Raw genomic sequence first — 19,966 nt, 5'->3', positions numbered from 1 at the left:
GAAAAAATTCCACTACTCTGAAGAATATCGTGGAAAAGTAATTATTTTTGATCACATATTTCTTGGTTATTTCTGGAAAATTTATAAAGTTTTTTTTAAATATCTTAATCAAATTTTTCATTATTATAAACTGTATCTTTAATTCAGTTTTAACATGTTTGAGATTTCATTCAATGCAAACAATTTACTTTATAGTTCATACAAACAAAATTAATTCTTTAATAATGACTCGGTATAAGAGGTTTCGAGCTCCCCCTACTGGTGCTGAATTTTTTTTCTGCTGTTTATGATTGATATCAGTAATGAATTAAAAAAATTTTTTTTTAATAAACTAAATTATTGTGCTATTTGATGCTTAAGATGGCTAGAGTGATTTCCACTAAAGGTAAAATAGTAATTCTAATATTAAAAGGACTGAAAAGCATTTGCTTTAGTAAAAATTTTTACCATTTTAATTGCAGTTTGTGTTTTCAAATTAGAATCTATAGAAGAGCTTAATTTAATTCAATTTTTAAGAATTATCTAGAATAATTTTGCTATATAAATTTTGATTATATGTGATGATCAGAAGTTATGTTTTGTTACATTTAAGAAATTATAATATTACAAAATCAACTTGTTTTCAAGACTCAGTAAAATATAACACCAATTTTTTTTATATAGGAAATAGAAATGTATTTTTTTTAAAAGTACAACAGTCAATTCAGCTAAGATTCTCTGGGATTGTAAATTATCAAAATGCTGACAGGTTGTCTTAATATTAGTCGGAAAATATTAAATGACAAGTTGTTTGGTATGTGTGAAATACTTAAACTAAGGTACTTTTGCATTTAAAATTAATTTTTTTTCTAATTGAAATATAAAAATACTTCTGAATTCCACAGGCTTTGTTTTCGGCATGACACTTAAGGTCTAACACCTTTTTTTTTTAAGGGAAAAATTCCATCTTTAATGCACTGTGGATGTCTAAGTTTAGCATAAGTTCCAGGTCATGGTTATCCAATAAAACTTAACTATTTAAGGGGGACAATTTTTTTGTTATGAGTATATATAGAAAAAGAAATGTTGCACATAAAAGACAAAATAACTTTATTACACTATGAAACAAAGTTGAAAAAAAAAAAAAAGTTGATTATGGCAGTTTGGAAACATGGCAAGTTTCCTTATTATATAATACCACAAAACTATAATTTGATATTTTATCTTAATGACAGTACATCAAATTTATATTTCCAAAATGTCAATCAGTCTCCATATTTTCAAGGCACAATCATTTATAATTGACAAAATGATTTGTAAATTGAAGTTAAGAACCGAGAGTAAAAAAATCAAGTTTCACAAATAAAAGAAAGTCGACTTTTCTAAAATAAAAAGATAATTTTCAGAAACTGTTTTCTGAATTTTTTAACGTTAAAAAAATCATTGTTATCTTGTCTATTTATTTATTTACGAGCAATTCAGAGAATTACAAAAACCCACAATAATTTATTCTTCTCTTCCTTCCACTAAAAAGATTTAAAGAAAAACTTAAATACGAGCTATTGTCCCTTTAGCGGTTAATTAAGTAAAAAGTAATACATAAAAAGTATTTTCATAATTTGCCCAGAAACTTTTAGATTTTTAGTTCTCAAAAACTATTATTTAGACTTTGATCTTTTGAATATTTCCTTTCAATACAGTGTATTCATTAAAGTTAAAACAAAAATCTTTTTAAATTTTATACCTTAATTTTCTTTATTTTTGTCATTTTAAAATAATACAATTGTTAAAAATATTTCAATAATAAACCTGTCTTTTGGTTTTAAATTATAATGCAGGCACAATATGTTTTAATTTTCATGTTTAAAAACAATTCATAATAAACATCAATTACACAAATCATTTTGGATAGAATTATGTCATAAAACAATAATAATTAACCATATAAATAGAATCTACTCGACTGTTATGCTATTAAAAATAATCATAAATATAAGTAGGAAACTGTGTAATAGCATTTTGCATTACTTAATTTTTTTTAAATATTCATATTAAATAAGATGGTTTAAGATAAAATAATGAATAATTGAAAATATCCCAGTTAGTCTATATAAATATATATTAATTCAAAACTATATCACAGCCTATTGAATCAATAAAATTGCTCTATAAATACCAACAATTTAGTAAATTGATGTTAAAAAAAGAACATAGGACAAAATACAAACAAATATCACAGTTCACAATCTACCTTTATCAAAAACCCTTCTTTCTTTCTCATAATAATGAACAGAGAAATTCTGATGATGAAGCAATGTAAATTTTCGAACACAGATTTGATGGGGAGGAATTTTATGATAACTTTGAGTTAATTTATTTTGAAGTCTAAAAAATACATTAGATGAAAATTCATAATTTTTATTTGATTAAAAAAACTATACACTAGTAAGCTTTTTAAATGAAATAGAAGCATTTCCACATGTGGCTTTTTCCTGTTTTCTCTTCAATTTAACAAGATCATCAAGAAGATAAAGCATTATTATTTGAAATGATCAGTTTTTTCCTCTTCAAAACTACAGAAATAATTAAGAGGTTATCAAACTCTAAAATGAAATTTTGTGTATGGTATGGTTGAAGTATTGGAAATACAAAATAAATTTTGAAATATTTTTGTATGTTAATAATAAAAATTCAAATATAATAATTGAGTAATAAAATAATATTTTCCATAGAATAGATAAGTCATTGAGTTCAACTAACACAGATTTGAAAATAAAAAGTTCAGGTACTAAAGCTTGGCTTCAAAGAAAATTTTTTAATTTAAAAAAATCAGACTTAAAATGTTGGGACCATCATCCCAAGAAGATGGTATATAAAACAGTTTTACAGTTTCCTCACATGGCTTAAAAAATTAAGGGACTTATCCTTATTTAAAATGATCTTTTTAAAAAACGTTTTATTAAATTTCATTTACAAAGTATACATTTTATCATTTTAAGTCTATTTAGAATAACTATTTTTATTTTTATTAATTGCAAAAATATAGCTTCTTAATCAATTTCTTACAACAACCTTTTTGCCTTTCTAGCAAGAAATATTATTTATATATATATAAAAAAAGTGCACATACATCACCATATTTTTCTAATCATTAGGTTATAGACATTTGATTTATGATGTTATTCTAAGAGTCCTATTTTTTTTTCTCAAGATTCTTCAACATTCTTAAGTACCTTTCAGTAAGATGATGGGGATGATTTCTCAACTATGAATAACAATTTGAAGAAGTTACCTCTTGGAAACAGTAACACAATTAGCAATTGATTACCATTTCAAGAATCTAGTTCTCCTTTTTAGAAAGCAATTTCTAATATAAAATCGAACAAATACATTCCTTTGCATACCAGACAACTCTTTATAATGCAATAATTAATTTTATAAAAACATAGCATTCCAATTCTGTCTATAATATCTTGAAAAAACAATTCGAAATGAGTTGTTAATAATCGTATCACTAAGTCATTATGTCATAGAGCTTAGCACTTAAAATATTTATATTATAACACAGAAGTATATAGCACCATACAACATATTTAGTACTATAATATTCTTTTAACTGAATGTTTTGAAATTAAGAATATATTTACTTCCTTGTTCAAAAAATATTTTATAAGATCAAAATTCAAGATTTCAAAAATCCGCAGCTGAACTTCTTATGGTTCAGCTGTGAATTTCATAATTCATTCTCTCAACAGCATATCTTTTGTTGTAAACACATTTTTTAAATTTAATTATTAGAAATTTAATAGACTAAAAAAATAATTTGCAATTAATAATAAGGAATATAACAGTATGCAATTAATTTTTTTAAAATTCTTCTCGCACAATAATTACTATTACAACAGATGAAAGATGATAACATATGATATGATACATGCCAGTATAGCTTATGCATAAAATTTACAATCAAATCATGTTAGAGGAATAGTGGCACTCAATAAATGCAAAAAAATCAGAAATGGTGCGATATGCATTAGAGATGGAACATTCACCTCATCCTAATTTCTCCGGATGGACACAGAATATAAAATTTTACATATTCTTATAATAAGTTTTCTATTGGTAAAAGAATGATATATAGTGAATAGGGAATTTTAAAAGTCTAATTTCATGAGATGTTTGGCAATGCATTATTAAATGTCAACGAGCTCCAAATACAATACGGTCAAAAAATGCTTCCTTTTACGATATAAAAATAATTTTACATTTGTTTTAAGTAGGAAATCATCAGAAAGCTCTATCAAGTGAAAAGTTCTTATTAATATTTTGGCATTTAATCCATCAACTATAAATTTATGTGCAGTGCAAGACACCTGCTTTGAAATTCTGAAATAGAAAATTAATTAAACACAGTGAAGAAGAATAAACAAGGTTTTGACTTATAGCATTCTAGAAGCAGTGTCTTTGCACACATCATTTTTGAGCACTGCATCAGTTGTACTTACTTCACAACAAGATATTATAAGGAAACAACAATGGTCTGGAAATATAATTTAGGTTTTATGGTTAAAATTTACTAAAAAAAGCTCATTTTTTTAGAAGTTTTAAATACTTCTTTCAAAAAACAGAAAGAAAAAAAATTCCTTTCAAACAAATAATGTAAAATAAACTTTCGGAAATATTAAGAGATTAGAATAGCTCTGATTGAAAATCAAACAGATAATGATGGAAATTTAAAACCATGAAACCTTAACAATACAATAAATATTATTTATAATTTAATATTGTTAAATATTACTTAACATTTTAACAATTAATATTATTTAGGTTTTATGGTTAAAAATTCACTAAAAAGTTTACTTTCCGTAAGTTTTTTTTTTCTAAAAACAGAAAAAAAAAGAAAAAAATTCTTTCATAACAAATATAAAATATATTTTCAGAAATATTTAAAGAAATCAGAATAGTTCTGATTGAAAACTAAAAAAACAGATAAAGATAAGTATTTAAAACCGCAAAACCTTATTAATAGTTCAAATACTGCAATGAATGAATATGATGCAGCATTATCCTCCCTTTTTATTAAAATGATGTATATAAATTAAGAAAAAGAATATTATTAAGATTCTTTTTATGCCTTTGCAGGGTGAGCATGAGTAAATATTTTCAGCAAATGAAGCAGACAGACAATTAAAAGAAAAAAAATAATAATAACTTCTCTTAACAACATTAAACATTAGGTAAAGATTGCATTAGGGCTTCAAGCCGCTTTCGTATTCGTTTTTGGTCATCTGCTGTACATTCTAAAATAGCAGCTTGAAACTTCTGATTAAATAACCCTTTACAATCAGACAGGCAAGCATTAATATATTGTTGCAAAATCTGTTTTGAATGACTGAGATCAGATCTCAAAGTAACCAATAACTCATCATACAATTTGTTGACATTATTCAGGGCTTTCTCTTGAAATTCATTTCTCGGTGTGCTAACATTTACTTCAACAGTTAATGTTCTGTTAAGTAGTCTCTCAGTTGTGATTTCAATTTCTTCTTTTTCTCCTGTTAAAAAAGAATTCTTATTAGCTTCAAATAATTTGAAAAATAAATTTAAAGAACAGCTCAATTTTTTTTAATGTATGCCAAAGATTCTAAACTCTTTAAAATTTAGTACTAATTTAATAAAAATTAAAAATGTATACTATTACAAAAATTCTTTCAAATTAAAATTTAGTGCATTCCAAATGGAGTGCTTATAATAATATCAAAGAATAAAACATTTTAAATTTACCATCTAAAAAAAAAAAATCACATTTTAGAAAATGTGCTTATATTTTTCTCTTCATTTTAACGAAAAATTATATAAATTATGATTTTTTAAATATGCTTTCAGATATACAAAGTATCTAAAAACTAGTCTGCTTTTGGAACTGGACAAATTTTGTAGCACCAAAATAGAAAATGGATTTCTTATTCAATTTTCAGGAAAGCAAGATTGAACTTGTTAAAAAGTCTTATACAATATTTTACTATATTTTCAATCAGCTGAAAATTAAAACATAATGTTAAAAGTGGTATCATTTTACATTCAATCAAATCTTTGAAGTAAAAATGGCAAAACCAAAAATAATGGAATGTATCATCTACAATATAAATATTAATCATTTGAAAAATTCTGATGTATACAAGTAGGTGCATTTTGAGTTCAGTTTCAGAGAAATGTGAAGAAAATCTAGATTACGTCTGTCTTCCTAAATTAATAAAATTTTTTATAGAAATTTGCATTTGTGATGACCAGATTACATTCCAAATGTTCATCCATTTAAGATGTATTTTTTTGAGTTTTGATTGTAAATTTATAATAGAGAATCAACCTTTTGATAGATTTAGCCAAAATTTTGTTAAATATTTAGTGATAAAACAATACATTAGATTTAACTTATCTAAATTATTGCATTTTTGAGTTAACATGTTTTTTGTAAAAGGACAGAGAGGTTTCCTTTTTGTCAGAATTTGGTAGAAACCTACAATTGTGGAATAAAGATCAAATGCCAAAATTTATCTTTCTAGTTCATTATATTTTTGAGTCAAGAATTATAAAACGATAAAATTCAAAGAACGACTTTTTTTTTTAAAACTAGAGGAAGCCTAAAATATGAAGATTTATCAAAATATTGACATCAAATTTTGTGATAACACATTCTTTTGTTTAGTTTGTACACACACTAATAACAAACAATAAATTCTTAAATGAATAGTTTTTAAACGAGGAACAACTTCATTTTATGGATTGGCATTGCTTGCTGCTAATTTCAATGTTACAGATATCTTATACAGTAATTAATATAGGAACTATGAGGCATTTGAAATTTTCTCTACAATGATTTGTAAACACAAATACATTCCAAAGTAGTTGCCTTCATAAAACTGAATTTGAAGAAAACTTTTTTAATTACATTTGGGCAATATATTGTTACATTTTATTAAAATATCTCATTAATTTTATTTTACCTTGAAGTAGTAAATTTTTATCTTGAAGTTTCATTTATTAATTTTTTATAAAATTTACTTAAAGGATTCCGGGATGAAAATCTTAAATGATTATAATTAATACTATTACATCAGTAAAATTTTCAGGGACATCAATTTTTATTATCTTTTAATATTTCATTTACAATGAATTCTTTGTACTAATTCTGTTCCAAATTTGAAATTGGAGATCAAACTTTTCACAAATTCTGACAAAAAATGATTTAAAAAAACAGATGGATATATGAAATAATCTTGGGAGTAATGCAGCAGTTAAATGTTGCCTGGAAATAAAAAAGCAGCCATATTTGCAAATATTTATTTTACAGTTAACTTTCAATAACACAATTGTTCTAATTTGTAAATTCAAAATCTATAATGTGCATAAGAGGTTAATCTATAAAGTTACATATGGAGTTTCCTTAAGTTACTTAATAATATATACAAATAAGTTTTAAATTATGAGAAAAATTTTAATTGCATGTAAAAATAACTCTACTTTTTAAAATATTATACAGTGGAAATAAGCAAATCTGAAATAACAAAAAATTGTTTCACGCAAAACAATTATAATAAGAGAAGAACTTTTTGTGATAAAAATTGAAATAAAGAGATATATATTATCTAGTTTAATAGCTTTTAATAAATGATACACAATCAATAATTTAGCTGCAAATAATTTTAATAAATAAGTTGCAGCTAATTGCAAAAAATAATATGGACAGTATTTTATATATAAGAATTGTATGCTGAAATTCCAAAACAAACAGTACAGTTCATATCCCACGAGGGCAAAGTTTTTTGTAAAAGGCAATTTTTTTTTATTGTATACTTTATCATATAAATATAAAAGGTACAGTGGACTCAAGGTATAAGCTTATTTATATATAAATATTAATGATTTCAAACAATTATTAATGATTCGTAATTTATATTATTATTAATGATTTCAAATTTAAAAAAAACATTAATTTTATCAAAGTTTTACCCTAACAACATATTAAAATTCTAAATATTAAATTAATCTTTTTATTGAGACATGTAAACAATATATATAAAGTTTCTAAAAATAAAACAATACAAAACATGTTAATTAATATTCAAGAATTATTGAACATACCCTCACTTATATGTTCCAGATCTTTATGGGATTTAACAGTAGATATAATCTGTAAAAGAGCATCCCTTTCACTTTCCAAAGCTGATGCATGCTCTCTGAGTAATTCAACACGTTCTTCAACATGATCAAGCATTTCAACCAACCTTTGAATTGTACTTGGCATTGATTCTGAGCGATGAAACTGCTTGTAGCTTCCATTTGCATTATTATAAGACATGATGAAGCAATTTCTGAAGAACAACATCAGACAACAATTATATGAAGAATAAAAACTAGTTTTAACAAATATTATACTACAAAATGTATTGCCAAAAACAGAAATAATCTCTTTCATAAGAAGTGGGATTTATTTAGAATCTCAATCTGTATTTTCTCCCATATTCCTTATTTAATCTTTTTTATTTTGGGGTGCTTTTACTATTATTTCCTCTCCCCATCCCTTAAAACAAACTTTTTATCAAAAATTTTAAGAGCTTAATTCAACTTAAATCAAATTAAATTTACTTCATAAAATTTAGAATATATTTTTGATTTCACACTTCATTCCATTTTTTTATATTAATATAAGTTTGGCATCTTGCTACTTGTCATTTGTTATGGTGATCGAAAAGTGCCAAGAAAATTGTTTGCCAATTTGGCGATTTTAATTGGTAGCATGTGATTTGCAAATGATTTGTTCTATAATTATATACATATTTATTTATGCACTTGAGTATGTTTTTCTAATTTGGCAATATTTTTTCTTGGCACTTTTTGGTCACCATTAAAACGTACAAGTACTGGCATCTTAATAAGTGAAAACAACATTTAAATAAATTAGTACTAACTCATGATAAAAATGAGAAATTATTCATCATCATTTAATCAAATAGATTTTTTTTATGTAATCTTTGAACTTGTTTCATTTAGCTGATTTTTATAAAGTTAAAATGATGAACTTTACTGTGATATACATTATTAATACTAAATCTAAGTATTCCTGCAAAATATGAAATATTTTTCTACTTTAAGACACAACTTCTTTTGATACTCTTTTTTAGTAAACTCTCATGTGTAACTAATTTTTCACATGAACTTATAAAAACAAAATGTTATAATTTTTTTCCCTCTCTCATTTTAATCCCTTATGTTTTGTGTTTTCACTATTGACAGCATTACTTTCATTTATACTGGGGAGATACATGTATGCAGGCAAGATACCTCTACTTTCAAATTTTACAATCAATGCTGCAACAAGAATTTTATAATAGGAGTTATTCAATTTGAAACATATTGTTTTTTTCTTTTCAATGGACAAGGGGATGACTTTTCGATTACAGGCTAAATTTCTTTTTAAAAGAAGAAAAAAAAGATATATATTAGCTACAAATAAAATAATAAAACAAATTCATATGATATTTGAAAAATCAGAATAAAATATATATAAAGAAAGGAAATTTTCGGCAACCATTTTCAAAACTTTTTGGCATCATTGGCATGTACAGACACTGGAGGATGTGCAGCTAATTTAACACAATCATTACATCTAGTTAAAAAAAATCTGGTTGCTCCATGTTTAAAAATCATTGACATATTTAAAATGATACTATTTGAATTGAAATTCTGTACATTCAAATTTTATATTTAAATTAACAATTATTTAATTTCAGAGAATCCTTCTTTATAGTTATAAGATATACAGACAGATATATTTTATTATTCTTATAAGGCAGTCATAAATAATTCTTGATATACAACCAAAAATTTTGTAAACAATATAACAGAAGCTTATAATCTAAGAATCTCTGATCTACAGTTCAAGTCTTAATACAATCACATTTTCTGCCCTTAATTATTATAATATTAAAACAAATGTTTTTAAAAATGTAATATTCATGCAGAAAAATTAATACAGAGACTTCAAGATAGCCAAAATAAATGGTTAAAATTTCATTTATTCTTTTATAAAATTAATCATCAATTGTATATGATATAATGATAGACATTTATCAGATAATTATTTAGAATTAAAATCATTTAGATAATTATGTAGCATTAAAAACAATAAATAAAAAGAAATAATCTTATTTGAAATTACTGAATTTACTCACTGTATTAAACAATATAAATATTTAGCATTCTTTTGCAATGCAAGTTAATCAGCTTTTTGACACATATCATGTAAAACTATCTAAATTCTATTACCAAAAAATTATTCCAGATATAAAAATAAAAATGATTATTCCTTCTCCCCGATAATAACACTAATTTGAATCTTTCAAGAGAACACAAACCAGTATTTTTTATTCATATGATAGTAAAATTTACTTAATTTTCTAATTATTTCCATTCTATTTCTAATCGTATGTAATTTTTAAAACCCGTTATTAAAGCTCACATCAGATCGTAAAGTTTTTAGAATATTTTAATACAGATAATTAGTTTACACATTTAACTACGAAAAATTAGAATAAAAATTAATTCTACAATTAATAGTTCAATTTTTGCGAACTAAGCAATAGAATTTTGTTCCAAGTGGCAGTTTTAAAGCTTTATAAGAAGTATATAAAATTCACGACTTACTTTAATGGAAACGAGAAATATACTAATAAAATTAGACTTCCCGATCCAGATGAACTTGAACTTAGGAAAACCTAAAATATCTTATCTGTTATCTGATGGATTGAATACTCCAAGAAATATCAAGACAAGCTAATTTTTTTTAGTTAGTTTGACGAAAGTTTTTCCACAGTATTTAATGCGTTACTGCGCATGTCTATAATTGTAAATGAAATTAATTTCCAATTAAAAAATTATTTTAAAATCTCAAAAATTCAATTAAATTAATTCAGAAGGAACAGAAAAGCATAAATTGACGTGTTTGTAGTTAAAATAAAATTTTTATAAATAAAAATTGTACTAAGTGTAAATTTGTGACATGCTCAGTTACGCAATAATTTTGAGATGAGAAACATAAAACGTCATGATGTTTTGAAGAGTTGAGATGTACTTGATAACATGTTAAAAAAAAAAAAGATTTTGGTTTCTTTTTTGGCTTTGATTTCTGTTGTAAGAACATGATAATTCAAAAACGCACATAGCTCTATGATTGAATATGGTTTGCTTCATAGTTTTATAGTTAGAATCGCAGATCTGTATCAATTTTAACCAAATATGTCAACGGGCGATCTACCTATTAGGATGTGCACGATAATTCAACAGCACAATAAGTTGAAAACTGATAACTGAAATTTAGTGTATGATCTTGCCTTTGAAATTGCAGAGCTGAATTAAATTTTGAATTTAATCGGTCACAGGAAAGATTTTCAAAATAAATACTCAAATCTCCTCACATACTATGAAGCTAAACACAAAATCTGTGATATTATATTAGTAATGAGGAAATCAAGAAGAGATTAACGTTGTTGTTTGTTTGTAGATGTATATGTAAAACTGAGATTGCATGATTAGATTGCGAATGAAATATGATTAATATTATACAGTTAACATTAAATTATGTTATATTCTTCATGACACTTTAGTGTTTTTGCGCATCCTTATTAGAAGCGGCTGTTCAGCAATATTGTTACGATATCCTCACGAATATAAGACAGCAACAGATAAAAATTGTGATAAATATGTGATGAGAATTTAACGAAATGTAAATTTGATTACTGTAAGTAAGGGAAAATTTAAAAGGTAAACTTGCGACTTTGTTTTTCTTCGATTTTACTTATACCTATACAAGATGACGTATATATGATAATGTGACAATTAAATGCCAATTGATTAATTAGGAATCTTACCAGAATAATGCTCCAAAATTTATTCAAACAATGCTTGATTTTAATTTGAATTAGGATCATTCGACGACTTTTATTGTATATGATAGTGTGATAATTAAATGCGAATTGATTAATTAGGAATCTTAATAGAATAATGTTCCAAAATTTATATAAACAGTGCTTGATTTTAGCTTGAATAAGGAACAATCGATGACTCTTATAAATAAAAGAACAAAATCCAATAACTTCTAAAATACCTTAAAAAAAACTCGCCGATTGGGGAATTTATAGGTAATTGATCTTGTGGGCTCTTTGGTTATTGCCTATTTACCTTCTTTAATAATTCAGTCCTGGTGTTGAAGGCTAAATTAAATTTTGTAGGGATTGGGACCTTTAGACAATAAAAGTTTCAGGTTATTGATTTTAATTTAGTTTCTGCTTTAAGCAGATTTTCAACAAATATTATAAAAGACTGAAAAAATAAAACATTTCATTGTGGAATTTTTAAAAATAATTGAAATCCGCATATCGCGAAATAAAAATAGTACTAAATAAATAAAAAATGAACGAAATAATTCAATTAAAAGTAATTTAATTACAAATTTAAAATTACTATGTTTAAAAATTACAAATTTTTAAACATAGTTTAAACATTCTAATATAGATTTTGTCAGAGCTACGACCAAAAAAAAAAAAAAAAAAAAAAAAAAACCCAATTAACTACAAAAAAAGAGTGGACCACATTGATATGGATGGGCATTTGAAAATTTGAAATATAATGCACTACAATAAAAATATCCATTTTAATATCAATAAATTCAAGTACACGAGTTTTGAAAATCAAATTTAAGCATAAAATTAAATAATTTATAATTCCCTGATAATAATACAATAGCAACAATAATAATTTTGAGACTTCGGGGCATCTCAGAAATTGCGGGATCCTAGGTAGCTGCGTAATCTTGCTTATTCGCTAATCTGGTTATGGATGTATATTGTGTTTAGACTTGTAGTTTAATGAAGAAAATAGATTGTACCTTTTTTCCTTGATCGGTCTAAAATTTGGCACAATTCTAATGATAAGATTACAAAACAGATATAAATTATCTAACTAGTTTTTTTTTCATTTATTAAGTTTACACATACATTAACTGAGAGCTAAACAGACAGTGATGTATTTACTTCAAAAAATCATAGAAATAAGTATGCAGTGGTAAAATTATATGCCAAATTTCATCCATCGAGCTCATTTGGTTTTGAGTTATTGTGTTCACAAAGAGTTAACTTTATTATTTCTTTCTTTTTTGGATTCACGGGGTTCGAAAATATGAATATTCATCAAAGTTTATAGGTCGTATTTTTTGAAGGTTAAAGCACATATTCCTCTATGTTTCATGTACGAAGAATAAAAAATAATGCATTATTTTGAATTCTCGTATTTAAAGTGACTCGTTCTAAACTTTTATCTACTTGACCTTACTTATTTTTTATTGACTTTTTAAATATTTTTTTAATATTCGATTACACATTATTTTAAACAATACATCAGTGTTGGCATTGTACTTGTGTGTGTTTTATTTTTGGACACTAGTTGTGTGCCTTTTTATTTATATATAATTTAGAACTTTGTAATTCAGTATTCTTTTTCCTTTTTATGTGTGTCTTAATTTGCTTATGTTACTTATATGTTTTGATTAATTCACTCTATAAACGGGATAAATATCTGCTGTGTGCTTATTTGAAATAAATAAATATGTAAGTTCAAATAAATAAATTATTCCACTCTTTTTTAATAATCTGAAATGTATTTAATAGAAATTTGGTGGGCTTATGGCCACGAATTTTCTTTTTATTTCTTTTCTGTTTTACTTTCTCGTATACGTAGTATAGTAATCATCAAATAATTTGAATTAAATATTTTGACGAATCTTCACGTCTTAGATCTTCCTGAGTTTGAAAAACACATTTTTGGGAAATGTCTGACTGTCTTTGTGACAAAGATAACTCAATATAGGTTTTGTTGGTATACGGTCTTTATACCAAATTTGTAGATTTCTATCAAATTATGAGCAAATTCTGCTCAGAGTAAGTCTGTCTGTCAGGCTTTTCGAATATAATTTAACACGGTAACAACAAAACGAAGAGAGCTAGATAAATAAAATTCGACACACAAAGTTAATTTCTGTAGTGTAGAGACCTATCAAATTATGAGTCAAGTCCAACGAGGTTTTGACTGTCTGTTGGTCCGTACTTGCAGAAATATACAAACGTTAATAACTCAAGCCGCAATGGCTTAAATATATAAAATTTGATTTGGGATTTTGTGAATAAAACTGTGGCTCTATGTCAATTTTTTTGTTTAAATCGATTGATGAAAATGTGCCTAAAACACAAATACAATTCATCGCATGCCAGGGATTTATCGCCAAAACTCTCGCCAAGGATGACACGATCGATTCGGTAAAAATGCTAACCAAATTCACGCCAAACGTTAATATTTTGTAATCGTACGTCAGTGCCCTGCAAAACATTTTTTGGCAGAACAAATTTATTAGAGAGCATGTGAGAAAGTTTTAGGGAGACCATTACCGCTAGTTTTAAATTGTAATTCTCTGAGCAGCTATATATTAGTTTTTCCTACTTTGAACTTGTATTGATTTCTGCGATATAATTCGAAGTGCATTAACCGGATGATAAACCTGACATAAAGGAAACGCTAAGTTATTGAATTTAGAGGTTTTATTTAGAAACCAATTTTGGCACTCCCTTCCTGCCTATTAGATAATACCATGCATGATTCGGAAATATCGTTTCCGGAGTTTGCGACTCATTGTGTTCGCGGCGAAGTCGTATGGAATGTGAGAGTTCTGATAAAAAGAGTTCTATATTAGTGGGAGTAGTCCCCACAAAACTATCTCGCATTTTCTCTAATAAAGATGAGATCTCAGAGAACACCTTATACAGCACTGGCGTACTATAGTTAAGAAATACTACCTTTGACGTGAATTTAGCACTTTTATTGATTACATATAGTGTCATTTTTGGCGAGCTATTTGACAATTAATCCCTGGTATGCGGTTAAGATCTGAAAGCGGAATTTTCCCCTTCGTTTCTCAACCGATTGAAATAAAAATTTGACACAAAACTACACTTGTAGTCAAAAATACCTTACGCCAAATTTGATATATTTAAACCATTGCGTTTTTAAGCTATCGCGTTTACATGATATTAAAAGTACAAACACACAGGTAGCTGTTCTCTTGTTAGATTTGCTTCAAAATTTTATAGGTGTTTAGACTATAGATGTCAATTCTGTGCATCGAATTTTTTCTATCTAGTTCTCTTCTTTTTGTAGTTATCGTGTTAAATTATATTCGAATAGCAGAACAGACAGACTTCTTCTGAGCAGAATTTGATCAAAATTTGAAATATAACTACAAATTTGGTACAAATATCGTATACCAAATTTCATCCGTGAAGATCAAACCTTTTTTTGAGTTAGTTACCTTTGTTACAGACAGACAGGCTCCAAAAAATGTGCCTTTCGAATTCAGGGAGATCAAAAACGTGAAGATTCGTCAAAATCTAGAGTTCGAATTTTTTGACGATTACTATATTTTCTCTATACTGCGTACACGAGAAAATAAAAATCACTATTATGAACAGTTAATTAATTTAACCGAATTCGAAATGTTCCCATCGCAATTTATATAAATCTTGAATAATTGAAATACTTTTAAAAGAGAAACTTCACCTTTTTTCTCTGAAACAGACCATAAAGAAACAAAATCTTGAAGTGAATTCAATACAAGCACAGAAGAACCGAGCTGAAAAAACGATATCGAACTGATACTACTTATAATTACTCTTTTTTTTAATTAATATTTTTATTCTAATAATAATAATAAAAATTCTCTCAATAAGCTGGAAGGGTAAGGCAGATTCTTTGTTCTTTATGCTATTTTTTCCTCAATTCCTTCAAATTCTTAGGCAAAAACAATGAAATATTGCAGATTTAAGCAACCAGACAGCGAATTTATTGTTATTTTTCATAATTAAGAATTTACTGCAAAATAAATAATGGATACAAATATTATGAAAATAAAATACAAACATGATTTAATACAAAAGAGAGAGATAGAGAGAGATAGATAGATAGATAGATAGAGAGAGAGAGAGAGAAAACAGAACAGGTTTCATACTTTAATTGTAAACAATAATCTTTAAAAATTCAACTGAATTTGAATAAGCACGGATAAGCCTGCGCATTTCGGATGTTACAATGAAGTCAGATTTCGAATGATTGAAAATTATTACTAGAGCGTAGATTGATTACTACATTAATCTTACTATTAATCTATTACACAAGTTTATCCACACAAATTATAAAATCATTATAGATATAAAAAATGATAGATAAATAAAAACAAGAAAATTCTTTAAAGCGTAATTTATAAAATGAAAGCTTTCAAAGTTTAAACTTTCAAAATATTAAAATTTTAATACATACGTTATCCAAATATTTTTAAAAATTTTAATTCAAGCCTTTTTAACCTAAAAGTATTTAAACAATATCATTCTCAGTTTGATAGAATTATGAAAGTATTTCCACGTTTGCTCAAAAGTTAAGAACGGCATCAATTTAGAATGGTTGATTCTTGTAAAAAGAAAGAAAAATCTTCGAGAATTTCTGTTATTTGTTTAAGAATAGAAGGTGCCAAAAAATTCTCGTTGTTTGGCTAGATTACAGATTTAACTTGAAAGAAAAGTGGAAGAAAATTATAGTTGCCTACTGCATTTTAAGATTTTTTTTTTTTTTTTAACAGTAGACTTCAAGGACTTCTGAATATTTTTGTCTCTTAGAGTGAAAAAAGAGCAACAAGCGACGTCAATGTGAAATAAATAGAATTTAAGAAAAATCGATGTAAAGTTAGAAATGTATATGTTCAAAGAAGAATGTAAGAAAAAAAAATGCATTAATCAATGTTGTTTGTGCTCACACAAATATTATTGTCTAATAGAGGAAATAATATTCAATTATACTTGTTCGACGGAAGCTCTTAGGAAGTTTGCGGAAAAGTTCTTTGTTGTTTCTATCTGGCAAATTGATAGCCTTTTTCAGCTAGGATAGCATATTTTTTGAGGAATGTTAGGAGTTTTACTTCTCGAATAATGTTTTAAACAAGAATTATGTGAAAATTTCGAAGCTTAAGTTCAATTTAAATGAAAGGGTGTGTTCCCCTGTTATCGTTCTCGTATGCTTAATATATTGTGTTTTGAGTTTTTTTTCGTAATATAGTGAGGGCAATTATACATGCATTTAGGACTATTTCCCATTTGACAATGATGGCCAAGATTTGATATAGATGAGCAGTTTTGAAATCAAAACAATTTGCCAATAGTGTTTTTGAGAAGATGACTAATCTTCTTTATTGTATTTTTTAGAATTAATAAGTACAAGCAGAAACTTAAAAAATAAAAACAAAACAACAACAACAAAAAAATCTTTCCATTGTCGGATTTTGGAACAAATTAAATAAAATTCTAATTTAACGGTAGAAAGAATGTATGAAAAAAATTTTTTTTTTATAAACTTTTGTGCTTTTAACATCTTGTTTTTTAGAAAAAAACTTTTTTTGTACAAAAATAGACACAGATCTACTTTTTCATGAAAAGATCTCACCAAATATACCCATTAACAGAAATATTGACAATCAGCCAATCCTTTGACTAATTTGCTCAAAAACTTATATACATATAATTCTAATTCTACAACTAATTGTAAGAAAATTTAATCTATACAATGCCACAAATATTTTGGCTTATCGGGCTTGTACACCGTAATGTTCCGCTTAAAAAATTTTAAAAGATCGTCCTCCTATAAATAATGCTCTAAAGGTTTAAATAACAATTCATTTAATTAAAAAAATATGAATCAAATAAAAGATCAAAATTTGAATATCCTGAATACTGTGTGTGTGTGTGTGTGTGTGTGTGAGAGAGAGAGAGAGAGAGAGAGAGAGAGAGAGAGAGAGAGAGAGAGAGAGAGAGAATGAGAGAGAGAGAGAGAGAGAGAGAGTGAGAGAGAGAGAGAGAGAGAATGAGAGAGAGAGAGAGAGAAAGAGAAAGAGAGAATCAGTATCTCTAAAATTACAGATACCTCGTCAATCATCTATTTCGCCAACTGATAATCCAGTTTAAGGCACAGTTTAAGTTTTCTCTTTCCTCAATAAATAAATCAAAATCTAAACAAAGTGATCTCAATAAATAGTAAAACTTTCCGAAGAATATTTTGTAACCTTCATCCTATAAATATTATCATTTAAATAATGAATGTTAAGATATTTTTGGTCATTAATAACGTAAAGGCTGAATGTATAAATTTCGATTTAGCACTTCTTTTGAATCAAATGCTTATTGGAAAAGATTATTTTCATTTTTGTATAGAAAAAAAAAAGAACATGAGCATTTTTTTATCTATCTGATTGAAATATGAAGCTATTATATAACTAATTAAAATATATAACTATAATAATTACAAAATAGCTTAAAAGTTATTCTTCAAATAATGTTTACTTCCTTACGAACCAAATTCTTCACCGGCTCATTCATTTATCCTGAAATGATCTTTGAATAATGCGACCAATGAAACAAAGATGGCGCCACGAAATGAAATAAAAATTAATTCTTACTTTCCGCGAACAACGCTCTCAGATTTTCAAAAACATATTGTAATACATTTTGTATTCTGTATTATAATACATTGAATTTTTTGGTTTCATTTGGTTTTAAAAGTTTTTGATAATTCTCACCTCTTTTTAAACATTTTTTTTTGGTAACAATTCCATGAAGAATGTACATTAATTTGTCATTAAACAAAAATTGCAAGAAAAGAAGAGTTATCAAACGAAAATAATATTTGAAAACTTATTGGTGAAATATCATTTTCATTTTTTATGGGTTAGAAATATTGCACGCTACATGCTATGCTACAATAACACGTTATTATTAAAAAATTTTTGTAAAGCATAAAGTTATAAAAAAATGAAGATTTTGTATTTATATTATTTTAAAAAATTTATAATGAATAGCAACTCGGCTTTGGCGATCTTCGTGTAATCTAACATTCGCCATCTTAGAGAAATTGTGGTATTTTATTTATAATGGAACTTGGAAATCTTGGATTTATCTCAAAATCGCCAAGTAAATTCATTACTTGGCGCTATTGGCAGAATCCTCTGAAAATCGTCAAATAAATCTAGGAATGCAACCATCTAGGCATCTTATGTATAATGGAGTTTGGTAATCTTGGCTTATTCTGAAAATTGACATTATTTTGGCGTAATTTAAAAATCGATATAAAAACTCGGGGATATGGGCATAAGAATAAACAAGTATTCATTACATTCTAAAACGAACGCATCTAAAAAAAAGAAAAAGAAAAAAAAACTATGACTGGATAAAATTATCACTCAATTGTCTTTCCTAATGCAACGATTTTGGGTAGCACTTCCGAGACTCCTCGTACGTCTCTTGCTTAGTCGTCTAACTACAGGAATGTAGACAGAGACGATTATCGTTTACCGCCAGACAGTTAAGAAGATTTGCAGAAACAATTAAAAGTAGACGCAGAGGCGCATTAGGTTGGAAATAACATTTCGGTCTTGCATTTTGCAACTTGAAAAGGGTCAGCCATAAAACGTTTAGGATTAGCTGGAATGTTGGCATAGCGCCTAGATGCATAAAATTTAGTATACAGACTTAACATCCGAAGTAAATATACCTAAAAATTTCGAATAAAATCTGTCAAGAGGGTGCATTTGTCGGTCTATGTTCTCACAAGCATGTAAATGCGCTAATTCAAAAATGCTCTGATTTAAATATATGAAATTTGATATGAGAATCTTGTTATTACAATTGTAATACTATGTCCAATTTTGATTTTAATCAATCAGAATAAAGACGCCAAAAATGTAAATTTGATTTTCTGGTGTTTGTTTATTTATCACAAAAATTAATCGCCAAAAAAATCGTCAAACATCTCAATCTAATGGACCTTTTCATAACTGGTGTTCACAAAT

At 26.3% G+C, this 19,966-nt stretch overlaps 1 protein-coding gene across 1 annotated transcript; it reads right to left on the bottom strand.

The window, feature by feature from the left end:
* Positions 1–1,072: 1,072 nt before the first annotated feature.
* LOC129972664 (BAG family molecular chaperone regulator 2-like) lies at positions 1,073–10,858 on the bottom strand. The gene is made up of 3 exons (XM_056086879.1): positions 10,684–10,858; positions 8,122–8,351; positions 1,073–5,534 (listed from the first exon to the last, which is right to left on the bottom strand). Exons 2-3 carry the CDS (start codon positions 8,336–8,338, stop codon positions 5,206–5,208), a joined length of 546 nt encoding a protein of 181 aa, XP_055942854.1. The 5' UTR covers positions 8,339–8,351; positions 10,684–10,858; the 3' UTR covers positions 1,073–5,205.
* Between the last annotated feature and the right edge of the window lie 9,108 nt (positions 10,859–19,966).

Source organism: Argiope bruennichi, chromosome 6 (genome assembly GCF_947563725.1).
Source record: "Argiope bruennichi chromosome 6, qqArgBrue1.1, whole genome shotgun sequence".
Classification (NCBI taxonomy): Eukaryota; Metazoa; Arthropoda; class Arachnida; order Araneae; family Araneidae; genus Argiope; species Argiope bruennichi.
Note: the sequence above shows the minus strand (reverse complement) of the source record. Positions and strands in the feature narration are given on the sequence as shown.